The 19,752-nt window shown below is 42.4% G+C and overlaps 3 protein-coding genes across 3 annotated transcripts in view; all 3 read right to left on the reverse strand.

Moving 5' to 3' along the window:
• Positions 1–1,885: 1,885 nt before the first annotated feature.
• plk3 (polo-like kinase 3 (Drosophila)) lies at positions 1,886–10,315 on the reverse strand. The gene is made up of 15 exons (XM_076021361.1): positions 9,965–10,315; positions 8,808–8,915; positions 8,554–8,670; positions 8,196–8,325; positions 7,975–8,062; positions 7,368–7,463; positions 6,988–7,186; positions 6,712–6,838; positions 6,487–6,602; positions 5,133–5,253; positions 4,931–5,014; positions 4,565–4,727; positions 4,277–4,406; positions 4,060–4,170; positions 1,886–3,910 (listed from the first exon to the last, which is right to left on the reverse strand). The coding sequence occupies exons 1-15, from the start codon at positions 10,160–10,162 to the stop codon at positions 3,713–3,715; spliced, it is 1,986 nt and encodes a 661-aa protein (XP_075877476.1). The 5' UTR covers positions 10,163–10,315; the 3' UTR covers positions 1,886–3,712.
• An 818-nt stretch (positions 10,316–11,133) lies between these two features.
• Positions 11,134–19,752, reverse strand: part of cacybp (calcyclin binding protein) — a 187,685-nt gene continuing 179,066 nt past the window's right edge. The window contains exons 2-7 of the mRNA XM_076021365.1: positions 13,882–13,948; positions 12,820–13,030; positions 12,635–12,731; positions 12,418–12,517; positions 12,191–12,285; positions 11,134–11,928 (exon numbers count right to left, since the gene is read on the reverse strand). Coding sequence (XP_075877480.1) covers positions 11,766–11,928; positions 12,191–12,285; positions 12,418–12,517; positions 12,635–12,731; positions 12,820–13,030; positions 13,882–13,899 — 684 coding nt within the window. The 5' untranslated portion in view covers positions 13,900–13,948 and the 3' untranslated portion in view covers positions 11,134–11,765. The remainder of the gene's footprint in view (positions 11,929–12,190; positions 12,286–12,417; positions 12,518–12,634; positions 12,732–12,819; positions 13,031–13,881; positions 13,949–19,752) is intronic.
• Positions 15,219–16,882, reverse strand: mrps14 (mitochondrial ribosomal protein S14). The gene is made up of 3 exons (XM_076021341.1): positions 16,760–16,882; positions 15,950–16,114; positions 15,219–15,814 (listed from the first exon to the last, which is right to left on the reverse strand). Exons 1-3 carry the CDS (start codon positions 16,826–16,828, stop codon positions 15,632–15,634), a joined length of 417 nt encoding a protein of 138 aa, XP_075877456.1. The 5' UTR covers positions 16,829–16,882; the 3' UTR covers positions 15,219–15,631.

The following is a 19,752-nucleotide window of genomic DNA, read 5'->3' on the forward strand; positions in this document are numbered from 1 at the left end:
GCTGGACAGCAGGTTATTTCTACAAAGAGCTGAAATCCGAGGTCACATGTCCACAGTTGTTGGTCTCACATCCTAAAAAGTGGACCTTGTTTTAATGTGTTTGACAGCTGACCCATATCCCTAGGTGTAACCTATATTGGTACCCTGACACAGAATGACGCAGGTTCTGAACAAACTTTGGCAAATCACAAAGGCATTTTCTTGGTCTGCTGACTAAAGTATGCTCATTCATGCTAGAGTTCATCTCTGGACTGTAAAGAAATTAACGAACCAGTTGGACCACTGCATTTAAACAAGGCCAGTGCAAGCTTTCAAATTAAACAAATTTGTGACAAGTTCAAGTAGACAATGTGCGATTACATAATAACGACACAATAAAAATGTGCCTGTGGTCCGGAATAGGATTCTTTCCAACATGCTAAAAAGGCATAAACATGTACCATGGGACATAGGAAAAAAAAACCTGCAGATACTAATTATAACTTAAAAACAACTGGCAGAGAAGGGTGAGCACCTCATTCCAAAACTAAAGAGGTGAAATCAGCACATTTTGGCCAACAAGCTGCCTTATGGTGGTTGCTGCTGCCCCAGTTTGCAGCTTCTAATCAGGACGGAAGTTTGATGACACTTGTCTATCTCTCTCTCTCTCTCTCTCCTTTCTTTCTTTCCCCTCCTTCCAGCATAGAGGAGTTGCCAAGTCAGTCCCGTCAGTGCAGACTTCTTTTCTTTTGCGTCAACTCACAAACACACTCACACACAGCACTGAACAAGCCTCTAACAAGGCTGCTTTTGCTCTCATTGCTCAATCAGCTCTGTTCACGGTGGAAGGGAGTGCTGCTGCTTCTTGGGAAAAAAGGAATAAAAAACAGCTGAGAGAATGGCAGCAGGCCAGGCTCTCTCGCTCTCTCATTGTGTTTCAAGTTACAAAAACATCAAAACATAAATTTAGTTAATATTTTTCTTTCTGTTAACTTGAATTCTGGAATTGTACACACACACTCACACACTTTCTTTTCACAATTTCATGTTCAATTTCCTCAGTTTGCTCATACTAATAGCGCAAAAAAGAAACAAACCAAATGGTTCAGGAACATCACAACAGATGGAATGTGGCCCATTTCTTACACAGGTAACATAACCAGTTGGAACAGTGTGAGTGTCTTTCGCCACTCCTACATTTTTCTATCGACATGGGAAACTCACTAGGTGGAGTTTTTATGAGCACACAGTTGAAACTGAAAATGTGAGGTCAGTGAATCTGCTGTTGTGTCAACCTCTGAGAACTTGAGGAATGGCTTTGCTTAATGCGACAAGAATGAGAAGCTGGTTGGGTTCAGAACAGAGCAGTAGAGCTGGTTTGCAACTCAGCCGAGAAAGCCGAAACCTGATGACACTGCCACACAATGGTTACCATGGTGATGAATGCAGTAGACCAACCTGCATGCTTTGTTTTTCAATTCCCCCCCAAAAAAGGAAATTGCTTTTAGTGCACGTTACACCCTTTGATATATAGAATGAAAAAAGTTTCAGATAAAGGTAAAATTAAATTGAAATGCAAATGCAATGTGTACATTGTGGCTCGTCTCAGAAGGATAACACACTCAAAATGTTCCTAAAAACCGACCAATAAATTAACCAAATCCTCCACAGTGACAAATTAAAAAAGGTACGTGAACCGCTTTCAGACTGCACGACCATGGCATTCCGGATCAAAAGATCTGAGGCATGCCAAGGATGCCGTGGTTGGTTCCTTGAGCTTGAGAAACATTTTATACAGCTAAACCTACTTAGTGCAACAACACTGTGTAGATGTAGCACCGACTTTGTTTCTTCATTAAAGAATGAAAAAAAAAAAATGGCAAAGAACTGACATCCAAATGAAACATTTCATTTTTAATAAACTTTATTTTTGTCCCCCCCTCCCAAAAAAAAAATATTACATACAAAAGGTGATCAGAACTGAACGTTTGCTCGTCAGGACAACAACGTTTCCACAACAATAAATAAAGCATGTATAAATAAAAAAGTATAAATAGACAGGACATTATGTGCCGAGAAAATAAAGACTCCTCTCAATTGGCAGATGGCTTTCACAATGTTGGGTTTTTTTGAAATTACATGTATGTAATACTTGCATTCCATGTCACAGTTTTTAAGGATACTACTCTGGGGAGGTCGAAAAGGAAAAAAAAAAAAAAAGGAGCAATGTGGACTGATATAAGAATTACAGTACAGTACAACAGAGTACAATTGTTTTTCCATCATAGATATTACTGGAATATATATATTTATACCTATGATACCTGTTGTTCTAAAAGCTTATACCAGGTAGTGAGTGTAGTGCTATTGGACTTACTTTTAAACTTGGCTCAAAGTGCAAAAGTAAATCCCACCTGCCAAAAAAAGAAAAACAAATCCCAGCTCGACTCTGTATCCAGCTTGACATTCATGAAGGGTTGTTATTGCACTATACAGGAATCCCTCAGAAAGGCACTTTTATAGCCCCTCCCCACCCTCATTCTTCAACCACCAGTTTGTTTAACAGCACATGTGTGTGGCACCCGCTTGCACACAGGCTCACCGACTGCATGTGAATTATAAAACTGAAGCTTCTTAAAAAACAAAACAAAAAAACAACAGAGGGAAAAAAATGCCTTTTGGTATCTAGTTAAAAACGAATAAAAAAAAACAAGATGTGGGCGTAAAATATTTGAGTTCGAGAAAAAAAAGACAAAAAGTGCAAACTTGTGTTTCTCCCAAAGCCCCTTCAGTCTGCTGTGTACTACGCCAGTGACTTTTAGCAAAATAAAAAAGGGAAGAAAATGACAATAAGGTGATGCATTAGCAGAGACAGCCATTAAACCTTCACATTACTGTCATTAGATAAGGCCAGGAATGTTATTTGTGCACGTAAGGTCAAGATCGTGGTGTGATCCTGTGGCTGTCTCCAAGATAAATGAAGAGAAAAAGAAAAAAAAAATGAATGTGTGCGCTGTCCAAAGAGGCCAGAAACCAACTGAGGGTAGGAGGGTCTCTCTCTTTCTCTGTGATAAAAACCACCATTCTTCTCAGAGCACCACTGCTGGACTGTAAAAATCGTAGTTTCAGTGCAAGCCAACGCTGTAGATCACTAGCTCCTATCACACTTTTGGAAAGAAAGAAAGAAAAAGAAGGAAGAAAAAAAGAGACAGAGCCTAAAAAGCATTCCGACTGCTAGACTTCCAGTGTTTCACTGCAAGTTAAGGTGTTAAGATGCCTTTTAGAAACAATGCCTGAATAATTGGCAATCACAGGAAGGCAAGCGCTGCAGCATTGGTCGGTGACTTTGGGGGAAAACCAAACAAACAAATGCAGTGGTTTCAAATAAACGAGGGAAGTTTGGGCATTCATTTTGGCAACTGCCAGTAGAGGAATTTGTCATTTCAGGCTATGAAGAGGTCTCCCCCCCACCCCCCCACCACCCTAGGTATCAGTACCTTCCACATGGATACCTCCGAGGCATAAGCTGGATAGGCACAAACCCTTGAGGCAGCTGCTGCTCTGGGCAACTTCCCTGACTGCTTGATGTTCATCACGGTCAATCGCATTGATCATCACCTGAACACTCGCAAGTCCTGTCTAGAGACTTTTCTTCTCTTTCAAGCAGACTTCCATCAAGCAGCCAGGCCGCCCAGGGAGAGGTGTTGCCCAGTCAGGTCGCCGCACTGCGCTCTCAGGCGTCGGCGTGGTGTTGCAGGAGCTGGACGATGTACCGCAGCCGGTGTCGGAGCTCCGAGGTGCAGCCCATGTCGGTCAGCATGCTGAGGAGGTACGTGTATGAGACCCGCTCGCGGCTGATGTAGGTGAGCAGGTAGGAGTCGTCGGATGACTTGCACAGGATGATCTTGGTGTGGTCTGTGTAGAAGTTCACCTGGAGGCAGAGGAGGAGGAGGAGGAGGAGAGGGAGGGAAAGGATGCGGGCGTTACTGAAACGTTCAACTTGTTTTTTGTTTTTGTTTTTTTCGCACGCCTTGTTTCGGTGAAGCATTTCAATGAGGAAATTCGGGAATTTCTCCACACCTGCAGAGTGCCGTTGTTGAAGAGCATGACGAGGGCATGTTCGGTCTTGACCCACTGGAGCAGCAGAGGAGGAGGACCAGTGACGTGCTCCTCGCATAGCAGATCACCACCCTGAGGTGCAAAAATCAACATATCAACTTGTATATATTTTTTTTAAAAGTAGTCCAATCACCCAACTCGAACTGCTGCAGATCTTCCTGCATGAACTTGCTCATACCTCCATAAGGTTCTGCTCCATGTAGTTGGCCATGAGTTCTACGATCTCTTTCTGGCCGTGAAGCTGCTCAGGTAGGGAGTTGGCAGGGAAAGTGAAGTGTTTGTTGTTGGTCAAGCAGTAGTGGACCGTGCTGTTTGGACGAAAGAACAAGAGAAAAGCACGTTAATGAGCAACTCCGTACCCAAGGCCGTTCTGGAGCTCATCATTTACTTGGCTGAAAGTGGGCAAGATAACAGCACAATGTAAATGTTTACATGACACCTTTGGTAAACACTCCGCTGCACTTACTTGCGGTTGTTGCAAAGGCTGAGATGTGTTCCCTCGTTGAAGAGCACACCGATGCTTTGGTTCGAGAGCTGGTAGCCAAAGCCGTATTTGTTGGAGTAGTCCACCCATTTTGTCACCCACAGGAAAGACTGGGGTTGGGACAGCGAGGGAGGGTTTCTGGTGGCTGGAGGAGAAAACACAATTGTCATTCATGGAGGAGGAAGCAAGGCAAGAAACTCAAAAACAAAAATAAAGAAGCAAATCTAATGGAAAACATGCCCGTGGCTAGCTGAAGAGTTATTTAATTTGATGCAGAATTCATTTGGAAAAGAAGCTGTATTTTATTCTATGCACCATTTCAAACCAAGAGCAGAGTGTGCGACCTACCTGCAGGCATGTTTGTGAGGCAGCTGTTGAGCACTTTCACAGCTGAGTCCGCAACAGCTGCAGGGCTCAGGACGTCGTCACATGCTGGAGAAACCAGGTGGAGAGTGTCAGACATAGATCATACGGAGACATGAGAGAAACTGAAAGGAGAGAGGGAAAAAAAAAAAAGAGCGAAAGAGAGAGAGAGGTCTCGGTGTCTTACGTTCGGTGCTGCTCGCCATGGTGCCCTTAAAGGAGCGCGAGATGGATTTCCTCGACTCCTCCTCGGCAGGAGTTTGTTCCAGAGGGGCTGAGCTGACCTGTGGAGCAGTGGGAGACGGAACCTGGACGACAACAAAAGAAGTTAGATTTAATAAACTTGAAAAGGGGGAGTGCAAGTTGAAAAGAGACAAGAAGGGAAGTGCGTGTGACATTTTAAAAACTTTCTTAGTTTATGGAGTGGAAAAAAAAAACCCTTGTCATCAATTGCCTTTTGAGGCTATGTTTATTATGAGCGCGTGCCTTTGTTGCTTCAGTGGTTTTAAAAGTTTCCGTCTTGTGCATTTCACCAGTACACGACCACGGTGAAAGTATTTTCAGTAGCAGTGGTTGTTTCAACAGTAGTGATGTGTCGCAAGAGCTCGAGGTGCAGTTTCTTATATCAAGTCAGCAAAGAGCTGTTTGTTAAATCTACTGACAATTTGACTTTTTTTTTTTTTTTTTAAATAGTGAAATAATATATTTAAAAAAAAAAAAAAACACGTCTGGTTTGTCAGCAGAGGCTCATTACGGAGCAAAGATTCACATTCACACCAAAAGAGCAAACAGTGTGGTTCCTATTGGGCTCTATAAATAGAAAGTAAGCCACTCTGATTAGGGATTGGCCAACTGAGCTTCCTGCTGCTGTGACATTTAGTCTCAGCTCAGCTCATGATTTTTCAAAAACCAGATACATCAGGCTGAGGTTAGAAAAGGAGAAGGTCTTTTAAAAACCAGGTCAAATGTGACGTTTTTCCTCATGTATTAACCACATCAGCTTTTTTCTTTTTTCACTTGCAGCATTTTTAGTTTTACTGTTCCGCTCTTGCTGAAGAACAATACTGACACATTGAAATATGTTACAGCGCAATATTGGTAGGAAAAAAAGGGCAAGGAAAAAGGAATTCATAATCTCTTAAAATGGATCCTTCATGCAACTAAAGCCATAATCCAGCCTTTTGAAACAATATGGCTGCGCCCCACTGCTGGGTCTCAGCTGCCTTTTAAAGGGCGGCTTTTGCAATGACACTCTAACGAAGCCCACCCTCACAATAAGGCATTTGTGAGCCCGGTCTCCACATGCAGCGTAGTTTACAGCGTTGCGCCGCCATTTAAAATGAACAGGCAGCAAAAAGAAGCTGCTGGACAGAGCGACGTCAGACCCAGCAGAGGTCTTCGTCCGTCAGCGTGCAGACTTGTGGACCACTCGTGGGACTTAATTAGCCTCACGCATGCGACGTCTCTCCCACGCCGTCTTTTACATCAGCGGTAAACAAGAACAGCTTTTCAAAGCAGATGCAAAAACAAACGGGACCCACCTCGTTGGGTCCGACTGTCTTGTAGCTGATCTGCCGGTTTATGGAGCATTTGACGATGCCCGACACCAGCTTGGAAATGTCTTTGTCCTCTTTCTCTTCACACGGGATTTTCTCAACTGCAAATTAAATAAATGGAGACAAACTAAATATACCTCGAGGTGAACTTAACAAGAGGAGAAGTGATGGACTACAAGGCCACCTGACGGTTGTGCTGTTGCGGCTTACCCTTTGATTTCTTTTTGCCAAAGAGGCTCTTGGCCATTTTGGTGAAGAATTTCTTGGCAGGACTAGGGGGATGGAGCTCTGGCACCATTAGGCAGCTGCTTGGGGGAAGCCTGTCAGGGGTGAAACCCTAGAGGAAGTAGGGAAAATAAGAAAAAAAAGGAGGATGAGATGATGTATGATGCACAGGACCACACACTGCTCATTCCGGGGAATACGGGTATTTGTCGTGAGGCAAGCGTGTTTAAAGTCAGGAGAGCAAATAACACTTCTACGTACCTTGGTGAAGAACTCGTGGTTGAGGATTTGATCCAGGGTGAGTCTGTCACTGGGGTTCTTCTGCAGGATTCCTGAGATGAGTTTCTGTGCAGCCGGGGAAAGCGTTGACGGCAAATGGTAACGGACTTCCTTTATGCACTTATACGTCTCTTTCAGGTCCAGAGTCTCAAAAGGTGGATTTCCACACATCAACGTGTACCTACCAGAGAAAAACCAGAAGCACAAAAAAAAAAAATGACTCTAAAGCTCAGAAGGATTTGACTTTGTCACAACGTCCAGGCAGACGTGACAAAGTGGCCGAGATCATTCGGAAACTCGCATCTCTGCATTCCACAAATTTCAAACATGATTTTACACACATGGCTGGACATGTCACTTACATGACGCATCCGAGGGACCAAACGTCAGACTCTGTGCCGTGGCCCTGCCGGTTGAGGACCTCTGGGGCCAAATAATTTGGAGTGCCGCAGATTGTTCTGAAAATACATCGTGAGAAAATGGTGAGATTTAACATTTTGAAATGACGCAGACAGATTTCCTGCTCTCCTGATGCATTATGCAAACAAGGCAGAAGTGGCTGACACTTTTTTTTTCCCCCAGCCGTGCATTCCTCTGTATTCCACAGCAAGGTGTCATACAGGTACTGAAACTTTGCTTGGGGCGCTGCATTCAACTGCCACTTGGAAACCGGTTTAGTGAGGTGCTTACTGCAGGAAGTTGGTGGGAGGAGGTCTGTGCAGTGGAACCGATCAGTGGGCCAGCGGGCGTTACATAAGGCTAAAATAAAGTTAAGGTTTAGGTTCTCTGGTGCCCCTGTTTGGCCTTAAAGTTTGAGAATCAAATATTAAAGAATGTATATCTTAAGTGTCAGTATCTAAATGCATCAGGTCGCAGGGGGGGGGTGGGGGGGGGGGGGGTGGGGGGGTGGGATTCAGCCAAGCCGCGTTTCATCTTGTGTGAAGAAAAGACGAGAGAAAGAAGTCGTACTTTTTCCTCTGTTCGACTGTCTCCAGTTTGGCAGCCAGGCCGAAGTCTCCCAACCGCAGCTCCATGTTCTCGTTGACAAAGAAGTTGCCTGAAAGAGACAAAAAAGACATTTGTCCCGTCAGCATTCCACGCATAGTGCACGCCTGCCACAAAAGTCCCAGCGAATTCCTGTCGTGCTTGCGTGCGATTTGTGTGTCCAGTCCCACGTTTCGGCCACGTACCTAGTTTGAGGTCTCTGTGCAGGATCCCTCTGCTGTGGAGGTACTTGAGGCCCGAGATGATCTGCCTGAGGTAATATCTAACCTCGGGTTCGGTGAGCGTGTGCCGGGCTTTCCAAATGTGTGCCAGAGACTGCGGAGACGTAGCAATGAATAAAATGTTAGCCTTCATCGGTCAGGGGGACGTTGCCATGCTGCACATATTAGATCGAATGCAGCCATTTTTCCCCAGGCGGCTGTCTGGGACACTCCATGATGACGAAGCGCCATTCCTTTAAAAGGTTAATTTGCAATTATGGGAAATCCAAATCCCAAATGTTCTTTTTAAACAAAGAACTGTTCAGACCTAAGGCTCTCTCACCTTCCGACTGCAGAGCTCCAGGAAAATGTATATGTTTTCTTGGTCTTCAAAGTGATGAGAAAATTTCACGACGTGCTTGTGCGAGAGCGTTTTGTGCAGCTCGATCTCGTTTGTGATCTGTAATGAAATTTAAAAAGCTGTTTATTTGCGTACGCATTTCCATCTTTAAAAAAAAACAAAACAACCAACAACAATCGACACACTGAATTGACTGCGAAAATACAGCAGGGATGTCAACAAAGATGATGAAGTACCTTATCCCTCTGGTGCGGTTTGGACACTCGGCTCTGTGGGATCACCTTCACAGCGTACATTTTGTTGTTGGACAGGTCTGTCATCTCGTAGCACCGAGCAAAGCCACCCTGGGAAGGGAGCGGGGCAGGCATACAAAAAGAATGATTGTTAACAAACGCAGCAGGTTGAAAACCTGCAATAGCCATAAATACCACGGGGGAGGGTGGAGCAGGGGGCAGAGAAATCAATGATTGCACATCACTCACGCTGGCAGAGAAGTAAGCGTTTCTAAATCATAAAAAAAAGGCCAGACGGTATCGCAGTTAGAGGACATCAGCAGACTGCAGGGCACCACGGCATAGATTTAATTATGAGGGCAAACACTAGCATCTCTCTGCAGCAGGCAGCCTTGTGCAGTCCTCATATGCGCACAACTCACTAACAATCCGCGCTTGATGTTACCAATTAATGCACATTTTTTTTCTTAATGCGGTCTGGACTGGAGAGGCAGGCGGAACCGAGGCAGACAGGCCGAACTGCTGCATTCATTGACCGTGAAACTGACGGAGACGTTTCTTCCAACGCTGCGGCAAGCAGCGCAGGAGGCGGGTGGGTAAAAAAGAAAAAGGGAACGGAAAGGGGAGAGTGTTGGCAGAATGCCCGCTGCATCGTATCGATGACGAGCAACATGTTGATACGGTCTCTCCATTCATACCCCCAGCACACAAGTCACAGCCTCGATGCGCTGAGGCGGCCCCGGTGAGCGGCGCTTCACGAGGAGGATGCTCTTCTTTTACATTGAATGACAACGACAAACTGCGACGATGATTGCAAATATCGAGCGCGAGGTGTTGACAGTGGTGTGTGTGCGTGCGTTACACGCGCGCGAACGAGGCTGGCACACCTTGCGCCTGATTCATTCGGCGATGACGCTGCCAGCCCCAGCCCCAGCAGCAGCACATAAGGTGGTGGAGGAGCAGCAAAACTGGCAACCACGAGGTCGTTACCCATTCCCCTGCATTAGTGACACCTGGTCGCGGGCTAAATGATGGGTTTTTAATGACTGACAATGCCGCTGAGAGCCGCCGGTACCACTCATCAACCCACCGCAAGATTGTATAAAAGAAAAGGAAGAAGAAGAAAAAAAAGATCACGTAGAATGACATGTTGTCCGTACCTTTCCCAGCAGCTTCCCTTTGCTGTAAGACCTGCCCGTCTTGGAGTCCGTCACCACATGAGCCAGCTCCGATTTGCTCTGCTCCGGTTTATTCCTGCTGGTTTTCACCGGGACGGACGACTGCGTGGGAACGGGCTTCAGTATCTGCGCGCTCATCCTGGAGATTGAAATGCGTTGAGTCAAGCAGCCGCTATCCATTCAACTCAAGCGGCGTAAACACGGCCGGGTTTTCCGCCGACGAATGTGGGTATTCCTTCTTTTTTGAAGCTCTGGACGTCAGTCGTCAGACTGATGGTGAGGTACTGAGTTGTCCCTGTCGCTCGACTGTCTCCATCCGGCGTGTCTGGGCACGGCTCTCACAGGCTTTTATAGCTGAGGTTGACGTCACGGAGCTGGGGGCGGGCTGGAGGAAGGAGGCGGCGGCGCGCTGGTGGTGGAGAAAAGCCCGGCCCCGGACAGACAGTTTGCTCAATCGATATCATGATGTAGGGAGAGAGGGGGAATGAATGAGACTCACATTGAATCAAATATATCTATCTATCTATCTATCTATCAATACAAATGTGAAAAATAACTAATTTGAAAACCACACACACACACACACACACACACACACACACACACACACACACACACACACACACACACACACACACAAAGAATCAAACTATAATACCATCATCCTCTGTTGTGCTTCTACCATGTGACGCCCCTGGAGACGCCGGTGTGACTCCTCGATCGCAGCTGCCACCTGGTGGCCAAACAGTGAACCGCACTCTTGCTCCAGTCTGATAGGTGAACCTCAAATTTCTCAGCACCCTGTGCAGATTATTTGGCTTTACCGTAATAAATAAAAAAAAGACCGAGTTACTATTTGTGACGCTCACATGTGCATAATGTGACCTGGATTATTTATGATGGATAATTAAACTGTGTTGTTTAAATGATGTTGATGCGGGTGCAAACTATGTCAACATTTTAACACCTCGGACAACTGGGCTAACTAGAATTGATTATTTCACATTTTTAATTGAAAGCTAATTCCAACAGTTGCAATATTAGCTGGCTTTATAATATGACACAAGTGCACATATAGTACTAGACTTCACATCAAATAAATGTTAATGTGACATTTTCATTTCTGGACAAAAACAGGGCAAAGAGGATAATTAAGTCTTTTCAGATTTATTTTTGTGGTCATAAAACACAACATTGTTATTTTCACAAATCCTGGATGGATTGGACAGTGCATTAGTACAGGAACAGACCGTAGGTGGAAAAAACATTTTTGGAGCAACAGGAACAGTAAAAGTGAATCATTACATTGGAATGGCAATGTGGCTTTGCGCCACATCTTGAATGGAATAACTAAGAACAATGCTGATATGAAGATTCAGAACAACTGAGAGGGGCCCTCTGTTTATGCTGTTGTAAGGAAAATGAGAATTATTTTGGCAAGACACACAAATTAAACCACAATTCATGGCGGAATGATAACAGTTCAATGTTCTGGTCCAACTTCTGACATTTGCTTTCTTCTAATTTTAGGGGAGAAATCCTTTTTTTTCCCTAAAATGTATTTTACAGCCAACGTTACCACTTGCTGGACAGTGTTTACATCTAAGGTTTATGCCTTATTAACACCTGGGTCAAGAGGACACGACCCGCAGCATTAAACATTTATCATTTATAGTCATGATGTGAACCATCACGACTATAAGAATGTTACACAAAAACAAAACAAAAACCTAATTGCATTTCATCATGGTCATACCATGTTAATGGGGCCACTGTCTGCACTTCAGAAGTCCATGGTTTCTTCTCCACGGACTTTCTTCTCTTGGGACTCTGTCCAAACTTTGTTGATTGTTCTCTTCATTTCATCGTCTCCTTCTGAGTAAATCTTCTTCAGCATGTTCATGAGGCCGTCGCCGGGTTCCGCATTATCTTCCACAGTGGGTTTTCTGATTAAGGACAGCAAAACAACAGTAAGTACGTTTTAATAGAAACAGCCAATGGTTATTTTCATGCTGTGTGCGTTTAACGGTGCCTCATCACAACACTAACATCCCTGATCCAGCACACAGATTACACATTTTTATATGGAGGAAGGATTTAGTGCATTAATAGGGGTTTATACACTGTATATTTGACAACAATTGTCATTCTGATTTCCGACATAATTATCCAGTCCTGATAAATTTTCCAACTTGGGCAAAAACTTACTCTTTGTCTTTGGACTTTTTCTCCACCTTTGTAAGGCACTCCCACTTCTTTGTTGACTGTTTCTTGCACATGAGCAGGAGCATGTCACTTTTTATCTGTTGATGAAAGGAAAAACAGTTACAGTGAGTTCTCACTGGAGTTAACCGTCAAGGGTTCAGCTATAGCGCCAAACTCCAGCAAGTCTACTACTTGCCTGATAATGGGAAACTGCTCATGTGCTAACCTACCTTTTTAAAGCTGTCCTTTACATCAATTGGATATAACAGGTTGAGGACTGCCATTTGGTGGTTTTTCCCACCCAAGTCCTTTACCAAGACAGAAAATGACCTGCAAGAAAGGTGGACCGAAAAAAATAAATACAATTTTTTAGTATTCACATGTTTAGACCAAGCTGTAACAATAGATAATGGAAGGACAAATGAGCAGACAATGTCATAACCTCACCCTTCTGTAAAGCTGATTTCCACATTTTCCAAAGGAATTTTGTGCACATCCTTCAGTGTGAGGTATATTTTGACAAACTTCTCTGACTGGTCCCAAGCTATGAAAAGGACGCCAAAGTGTGAACAAAAAGGTCAACGTGTCTCCTGTTGTTGAATGCACATTAAGTGTTGTGCATGGTACCATACCATAGTTGGTGATCTTGACTGTGTATATTGGTTTGGAGACAGTAGACGGGTCTGCCTCTCTCCTGGCTTGATCTGCCTTCTGCTGTCGCTTAACTGAAAGCTCCTTCTCCACTTTTTTCTGCTCCTGTTTCAGCAGCTCTCGCACTCGCGTCCTCTCAGCCTTCTCTGCAAGTGACCCCAGCTCCTGCAGATCTGCTTCCAATTGGTTTATCTGTTTTCAAAACGGTATCCAACAAGTACAACAGTATCAACTGCCAATCACAATATACTGAGACATGCATAAGCGTTGCACACAGCGCAGCCAAATTAGTGAGTCCTAAATTGCAACATTAACAGCCTCTTGGGCCTGGAACCGCATGTCTGCCATCTCTATTAAAGACAATCACATGGCAGCAAACAGAGTCATTTCCCCCCCTGAATGTTTTACACATACATTAGATGGAGCAAAATGTGCTATTCAGAACGTTGTTGATGTATTTCTACAAAAAAAAGGAAAAAGGTATGACATACACGGTGTTAGAAATTAATCCATTACCTGTTGGAACACTGAGAACAACTGAGGTAATTAATAAGGTCACAACTCAGTCTTGACTCAGCATTTATTATTCATCACTATACACGACGGTAGCGACGTTTATTTGTAATAATTTCATTTCTCGGGAACCACACTCTTCCTTTTGGGCACTTTTTACAATTTGAAACTCCGAACATTCTCCAACATTGAAACCCGAAACCACGTAATGATTGTGCGGGTACTCAGATGTTCCAGTATGTTCCAGCTAACTCGCTAGCTGATGTTACCAATGCCAAACACGAGTCTTCACTTCAAATGTTGCAATTTATTTGAGTCAATTGACAATTGAAACTTTTTCCTAAAGTGGCATAAGACAGTTTGAAAAATAAAGCAAAAAAAACAAACAAACAAACAAACAAAAAAAAACTGCCCTGGACATGTTTGTGATATAAAACTGGATAATTCCTTGAAATTGGCTAACTCACAGAGACACAGTATTGCTAATACAACACACGCCTTACAAAATGACCCAATAATATTAACTGCACCTGTGATGTGAGATCCATTTAATCTTTAAGCTTCAGGCAATTGTCGGACGAATTCAGAAAGCGTTTAAAAACGTATCTCCCCACAGTCACACGGTACAGTCTCTACAGTTCGTCCGCTTTCACTGCGGTGTTATTCTTCTTCTGATAAGTCTACTGGCGGTTAGCAACCAGTGCAAAGACGCTACAGTGCCACTTACTGGACTGGCGCGTGGAGCGGGAGAACGGTCGTGCAAGCGAAGCTTTATTAACGAAACAAAACGAAATCAAGTCGTTTGCATTAACGCAAGTACTGCACAGTGCACCGTGAGGATAATTTGATCACATCCTCCTGCTACATCTTTTCTGGTCTTTTGGTGATCAAGTCTTCTGATTGTTGTTACCCAGTGTTGCCAACTTTCATTCAGAAAAATAAAAGATCACCTCCTGCAATCATTTATGACTTACCACTACTTTTTTTTTTATTTTTTATTAATAGAGTTCACATAGTTTGAATTTTTAAATATTTAAATTGTATGAACATATTGTTTTTTACAGAACTCTCAAAGTACGGGATGGATGGATTTTTTATTTTATTTTATTTTTATTGTTATTATTATTATTATTATAATTTTTATTTATTTATTTATTTATTTTTTTTACAAAGGAATTAATTAAATAAAGCAAAAACGAATAAAAATAATAAGTACAACTAAGGATAGTGATGCTCCTTGTGCCACTAGATGTGACTTCATGTCAATTTTTTGAAGTGCTTTAAAAACCCTAAAATTCTGGGCGGACAAAATAATTCAAATTTAACAGCAAAATATTCTTCCTTCTCATTGCCACATCCATTTCCCATGAACATCTCTCTTCCATGAACAGTTGTCGGTTTAACAGTTTTCATAGCCTACTCTATGCAAGCTCAGCAGCGAGTACGCAGTTGTTGTGAATGGGTTGCACAGTCGTATTGCCTGCAGCTATGTAGATTACGGTTTTAAACGGATACTACTACTACTACTAATAATACTACTAGTAGTAACAAAAAATTTAAATACTTATAAAAGGGAATATTTTTGTCCTTTCTCATTTAGCATAGGAATACTAAAGATATTATTCTCATAATTGCACAGTACAAATGCTGAGTAGACTAATATACTATCATAATATAAAACCACCATAGGTATATTCAGAAAGCAGAGAGGAAAAGGCAGTCTTGTTCACACAATGGAAATGACCAAATGGGCTTATTGAATAATTATCATGAATGCAAATTCAATTTAAAGTATAGTGTATATTCTACCCCAACACTTAGCATTCGTTACCATCTCTGTCAGTGACTACACACAACAACAACAACAAAGAGTTTGTCATATACAACAATATTTATTCCACAATTTTGTCAGTAAATACACAGGTCCGGTCGGCATTTCGGTTCCCCATGATTCTGATGACCATCATTTCTTTTTCACAGAGTGAATGACAAGCCATGTCAAGACTAATCTGCACAGGGATACATAATCTTCTTAGCATGACAAAACAACAACAACAACAACAAAAAACCCGGTAAAATATGCAGCAATATTTCAAGAGGATAAGATTCAATAATATCAACATTGTACACTGCAGCAGAGGCAGTTCATTCAGGTCAACTTGTTTACTTAATTCACCAGTAGGCCAAAACAAATATGAATGTCACCGAATGTTAGAGGGTGCTCATCTGAAAACTTCTTTTAATAATGTAAGGTGGCTGCAGTGTCCATTGGAGCCCCGATCACCACCTTGCCCTCAGAATCCCAGACATCTGGTTATGGTCGGCTAAGTCACGGAAGACGATCCGACTCAATCTCCACCTCCTCTTCACTCCCCGAGGTCTGGAGGTCAACACACACCTGTTGCGTATTCTTACAGGACAGCTATCCCTGGGCAGTGCTGCAATTTCTTTATCTGCTATTTCCTGAAAAAAAGAAGAAAAAATAATTGTATTTTAATACAAGATTGAAAAGATTCAGCATCTCCTTGGTTCAAAGGTCACCAAAATAACCTCTCAACTTGACAATAAGAGCAACTAAAAGTGGTAAGTGCACAAGACCTGAAGTTCTTTTGGTAGGATGGTGTTTTTTCTCAGTGCATTGATCCGGAGTCTCTCGTCGGCATATTCATAGGCCATCTGTCGTCTCTTGACGTCCCTCAGCATTCTCCAGTCAACGTAGTAGCCCCTCACCTGCTCCACAGCACCCAAGCAGCTCCTCAGGGCCTGCAGTGTCCCAGCAAGTTTTTATTCAACAACCCACTGAGTTAATAATCCCTTTAAACCACACATCCAGACAAATTAGTTTGTCACATACTTTACTGGATATTAAATGTTTAAAATTGTAATAATTTTGCGGCATCAATTAATACACATATTTTAGAATGAAATATAACTACATTAAATCCGCTATTGATTTGATGAAGGTGTTGAATTTCCTGCTTGACGTGACAATACTCAATTTATCACTAAATGACGTAAAGAAGAGGACGCAAACCAGTCTGTGTTTCACTTTTGTTGTGTAGCTTTTAATATTCCATGCAAGCCCCCAGGAAGGCTAAGTACCGTGGCGAGAGTCTAAACAAGTAGCGCTATTACTGTTTTGCAATAATTACGCAGCTTCCCCTCAATGAAATAAAACAAAACGAAACAAAACGAGAAAAAAATAAAAATAAAAAAAGGGACCAACGCAACAGCCGAGTTACAGTCGTTCCATTGACGGGCATGTTAACACGCAGCCGCAGCTTTGCTAACGTCTCAGTGCCAGTTACTGCGATAACTAATGCTGTACAATACACGTTTCTTTATTATCGCCATGCCATACAAGACACATAACATGTAAAATACATGTAAAATAGGAAAGCTCAGTACCTGCGTTGGGGCGCAGAAAGTGGAATGCAGGACGTTTAACCCCAGACATGCTAACCGCTGGGCCGCCATATTGAATTTGACGTAGAGGGCCAGCAACGTCTCGCACAGAGGCAAAGGGACGAAGGCGTCGCCACCTACTGACCAGGAGTGCATATTCTGTGGTAATATTGGTTCCACTCACTCAATTGAATGTAAATGAATGAATGAATGAATAAATAAATAGTGTGAATGTGAAGACAGTTGTGCAATACAAATAGCCTGTAAAGAAACTACACTGAACTTATGTCAACGTTAAGCGGGAAGCTTAAATGTGTTTATGTACACAGATTTAAGCGCATGTGCGTGTGTGTGTGAGAGAGAGGGGCGGTTTTTTTTTCTTCATCATTCTTCGTGATAACAGCAGGGACACTGGCAGAGGTCGTTATCTTTTACGAGCTTCTACCATGCAACTAGCCAAAACTTGTCGGCCTATACTGTGTAGTATTAGTTATCCGACACCAGATGGCAGTGTTGCTCTATTCATTTCTTGGCGACCCTCCTTAGAACTGCAGCGCAGATCCGTTCGCGCAGACCCATTTTTCCTCTTTTCAAAAGTAAAAGTTAAAAGTTAAAAAAAAATTAAAAATGTTTTGCAAGCCTTGACTATTTGGATCTCTATAAATAATATACTTAATTATAGAAGTAGAAGTAAATAAGAAGTAAAAACGTATAAATATAAAACGATTCAAGTATCCGAAGTCAATTCTTATGTTCAGATGTAGATTTTTCCATTTCACAAGCATAAGGTGAAGCAACAGATCCTTCCCTTCTATTGTCTATCATTACTTCTTCTTCTACAGGCTGTCCCAGCTGTAGAATAAAAAAAATGCCTTATATTAAACCCCCCACCCCGACCCACACGGAGTTTAACAAAAGGGTTTGTAAATTACATTACATGCATATAATTGCCCAAAAGTAATAGAATAATTTATCCCACCAAGCATCTCGTGTAGAGAGAAGATCGTTTACAGTCACATTTTGTAGGGCAGATGAGTCTCAACATTCCTTTAGCCAGGTAAATTCAGCCCACATCATTAAAACTTAAGTATGAATTTTGCCAAGGTTTCTGGTGACAGCAATCAGGGGGACACCTGTAAAAGACACTGATGGTGAGCATGTTGAGTGTTTTAACCACTGGCCTAATCTTCTGCTCCATTACTGCACAAGTAACAGAGGGCAGTGCTTTAAAAGTTGACAGTGAGCTGTGAGGCTTTACTTTGCGCAAACTACTGGGGAAGTTCATTACTTAAATAATTATTGTTTTTGGTCACATTAGAAATGTGGTGAAGTGACTTCAGCTTATTCAATGTGATCTATTTCACTTTAAAACCACACTGAAACAGTGATAAACGCAACCTGAATCTCTTTCCACAGGTAAGTAAGGGTTGTTTTTTTTCCCCATGTAAGCTTTACAAGGTGAGACAGCTTTCAAGTCTTCAACTGGACCATTATTTCAGTCCAGATGCCCAGTGAAACCACAGCCATGAAACTACAGTATTTAAAGGGGGATTCAATAAAACATTGACAGAGCGAACCATTCAGACTACATTATGAAAAGTTAGCCAATCCTCCAATTTAAACACGCTTATAAGAACACCTTGGAAGCAACCCAGACAACAAAACTAAACCATTCCCTGAAAGCAGTGCTACAATAATAAATACAACATACCGTTCTCTGTAGCGGTTATTACAACAAAACCTGTAGAGACCTCTTTATTTAAAATTCCTTTCTCGTGCCGTAACATTTTTCTGGTCACACTTTTAGATGACTGGTGCAGTAGCTGTCACCAAATCAACAGTCTGTACCTTCACTGACACATCCGTCTGGGAGCTTTCTCCCTTAGTAATCAGTCACCGTCTGAGCCAGATCCAGCTCATTTATTGAGAGGCCGCGACCCGAGAGACTCAAAGGTCACCTCAAACCTCAGGAATGTGTGCCACAGGAAAGATGGAGGCAGGAAAGAAGGCCGGGGAAAGTTCAAATTTATGGTAATGCATTCTCGCACTTACATAATAAGATCATCGTGGTTGATTGCGCCTAAAAAGAGATATTGTGCCATTTTTAATATCTTCTATCATCAAACTTTCATTCATTACATTCTGCACATCTTAAAGGAAATGTCTTTAAAAAGCACAATCAATGTTTCTAAATAAAATTTATGATGGCTATTGTCTGTGTTGCTTTTAGCCTGATTATCCAGTCTTTCATCAACACTTTGTACTTCCATCCAGGCTGCGCAAGCTCTATATAGGGAGTGTTTATAAGGATATTTAAAGGGCATGCTGATAAGTTATACGGTTTGGCTTTAAGAATATTTTTTATCTCAATAGTTTTTTGTCATTATTATTCCAACTTTTACGACTGCATAACTTTACGAGTCCTACATGGCAGAAAGATAAAAATTCAAGCTAATAATCAGTTATCAGTGAAAACACGTGTACTGCAACCGACTAGAGTCAAGTGACTGAAACTTAAAACAATTGAGTAAATTCAGACACACTCATATGGAGAAGGTTTTGGAAATGCATCAGCAACTCATTTCAGACTCGAGGACAGCTCCGCAGTTCATCTGAATGAAATTCCTGATTGCAACCTTAGGAAGAAAAACATAAATGTCCCAACTCAACGGGGTCCCCTTGATGGAGCATGGGAATAAAAGGCAGAAGGACCGGGAGAGAATGGGACACAGAGACATCTGTGATTATACTTATGTGCGGGACCACCGGTGGTTGAGGAAGTGTAGTCTGGGGGTTCGAAAACAAATCTTTCTTGACCCAAGAGAATCAGATGAAGGGTAAGCCCCAGCTCTCTGAATGAGACAATTCACTTGAGTTAAAATGAACGGAATAGTTCACTTGAAAATACTGTCTGATGCAAACTTTCCAATTGCAGTAGCAGTAGCAGTTAAAAGCTGCTTCAGAAGCATTGGATAAAAGATGACAAAGTTTTGAGT

Source organism: Nelusetta ayraudi, unplaced genomic scaffold (assembly GCF_046127955.1).
Source record: "Nelusetta ayraudi isolate G7.1 ecotype Tasmania unplaced genomic scaffold, CSIRO-AGI_Nayr_v1 ptg000011l, whole genome shotgun sequence".
In the NCBI taxonomy this organism is placed as follows: Eukaryota; Metazoa; Chordata; class Actinopteri; order Tetraodontiformes; family Monacanthidae; genus Nelusetta; species Nelusetta ayraudi.

Excerpts from the sequence above, each read along its gene's own strand:
- plk3 (XM_076021361.1), bottom strand. The coding sequence starts at position 10,162 with ATGGATAGCGGCTGCTTGACTCAACGCATTTCAATCTCCAGGATGAGC. Across the intron at positions 8,916-9,964 it reads AAGGGAAGCTGCTGGGAAAG|GGTGGCTTTGCTCGGTGCTA; the intron begins GTACGGACAACA and ends CTCCCTTCCCAG. Across the intron at positions 7,464-7,974 it reads ACAGTCGAACAGAGGAAAAA|AACAATCTGCGGCACTCCAA; the intron begins GTACGACTTCTT and ends ATGTATTTTCAG.
- mrps14 (XM_076021341.1), bottom strand. The coding sequence starts at position 16,828 with ATGGCGGCCCAGCGGTTAGCATGTCTGGGGTTAAACGTCCTGCATTCC. Across the intron at positions 16,115-16,759 it reads CTTTCTGCGCCCCAACGCAG|GCCCTGAGGAGCTGCTTGGG; the intron begins GTACTGAGCTTT and ends GGGACACTGCAG. Across the intron at positions 15,815-15,949 it reads TCCTACCAAAAGAACTTCAG|GAAATAGCAGATAAAGAAAT; the intron begins GTCTTGTGCACT and ends TCTTTTTTTCAG.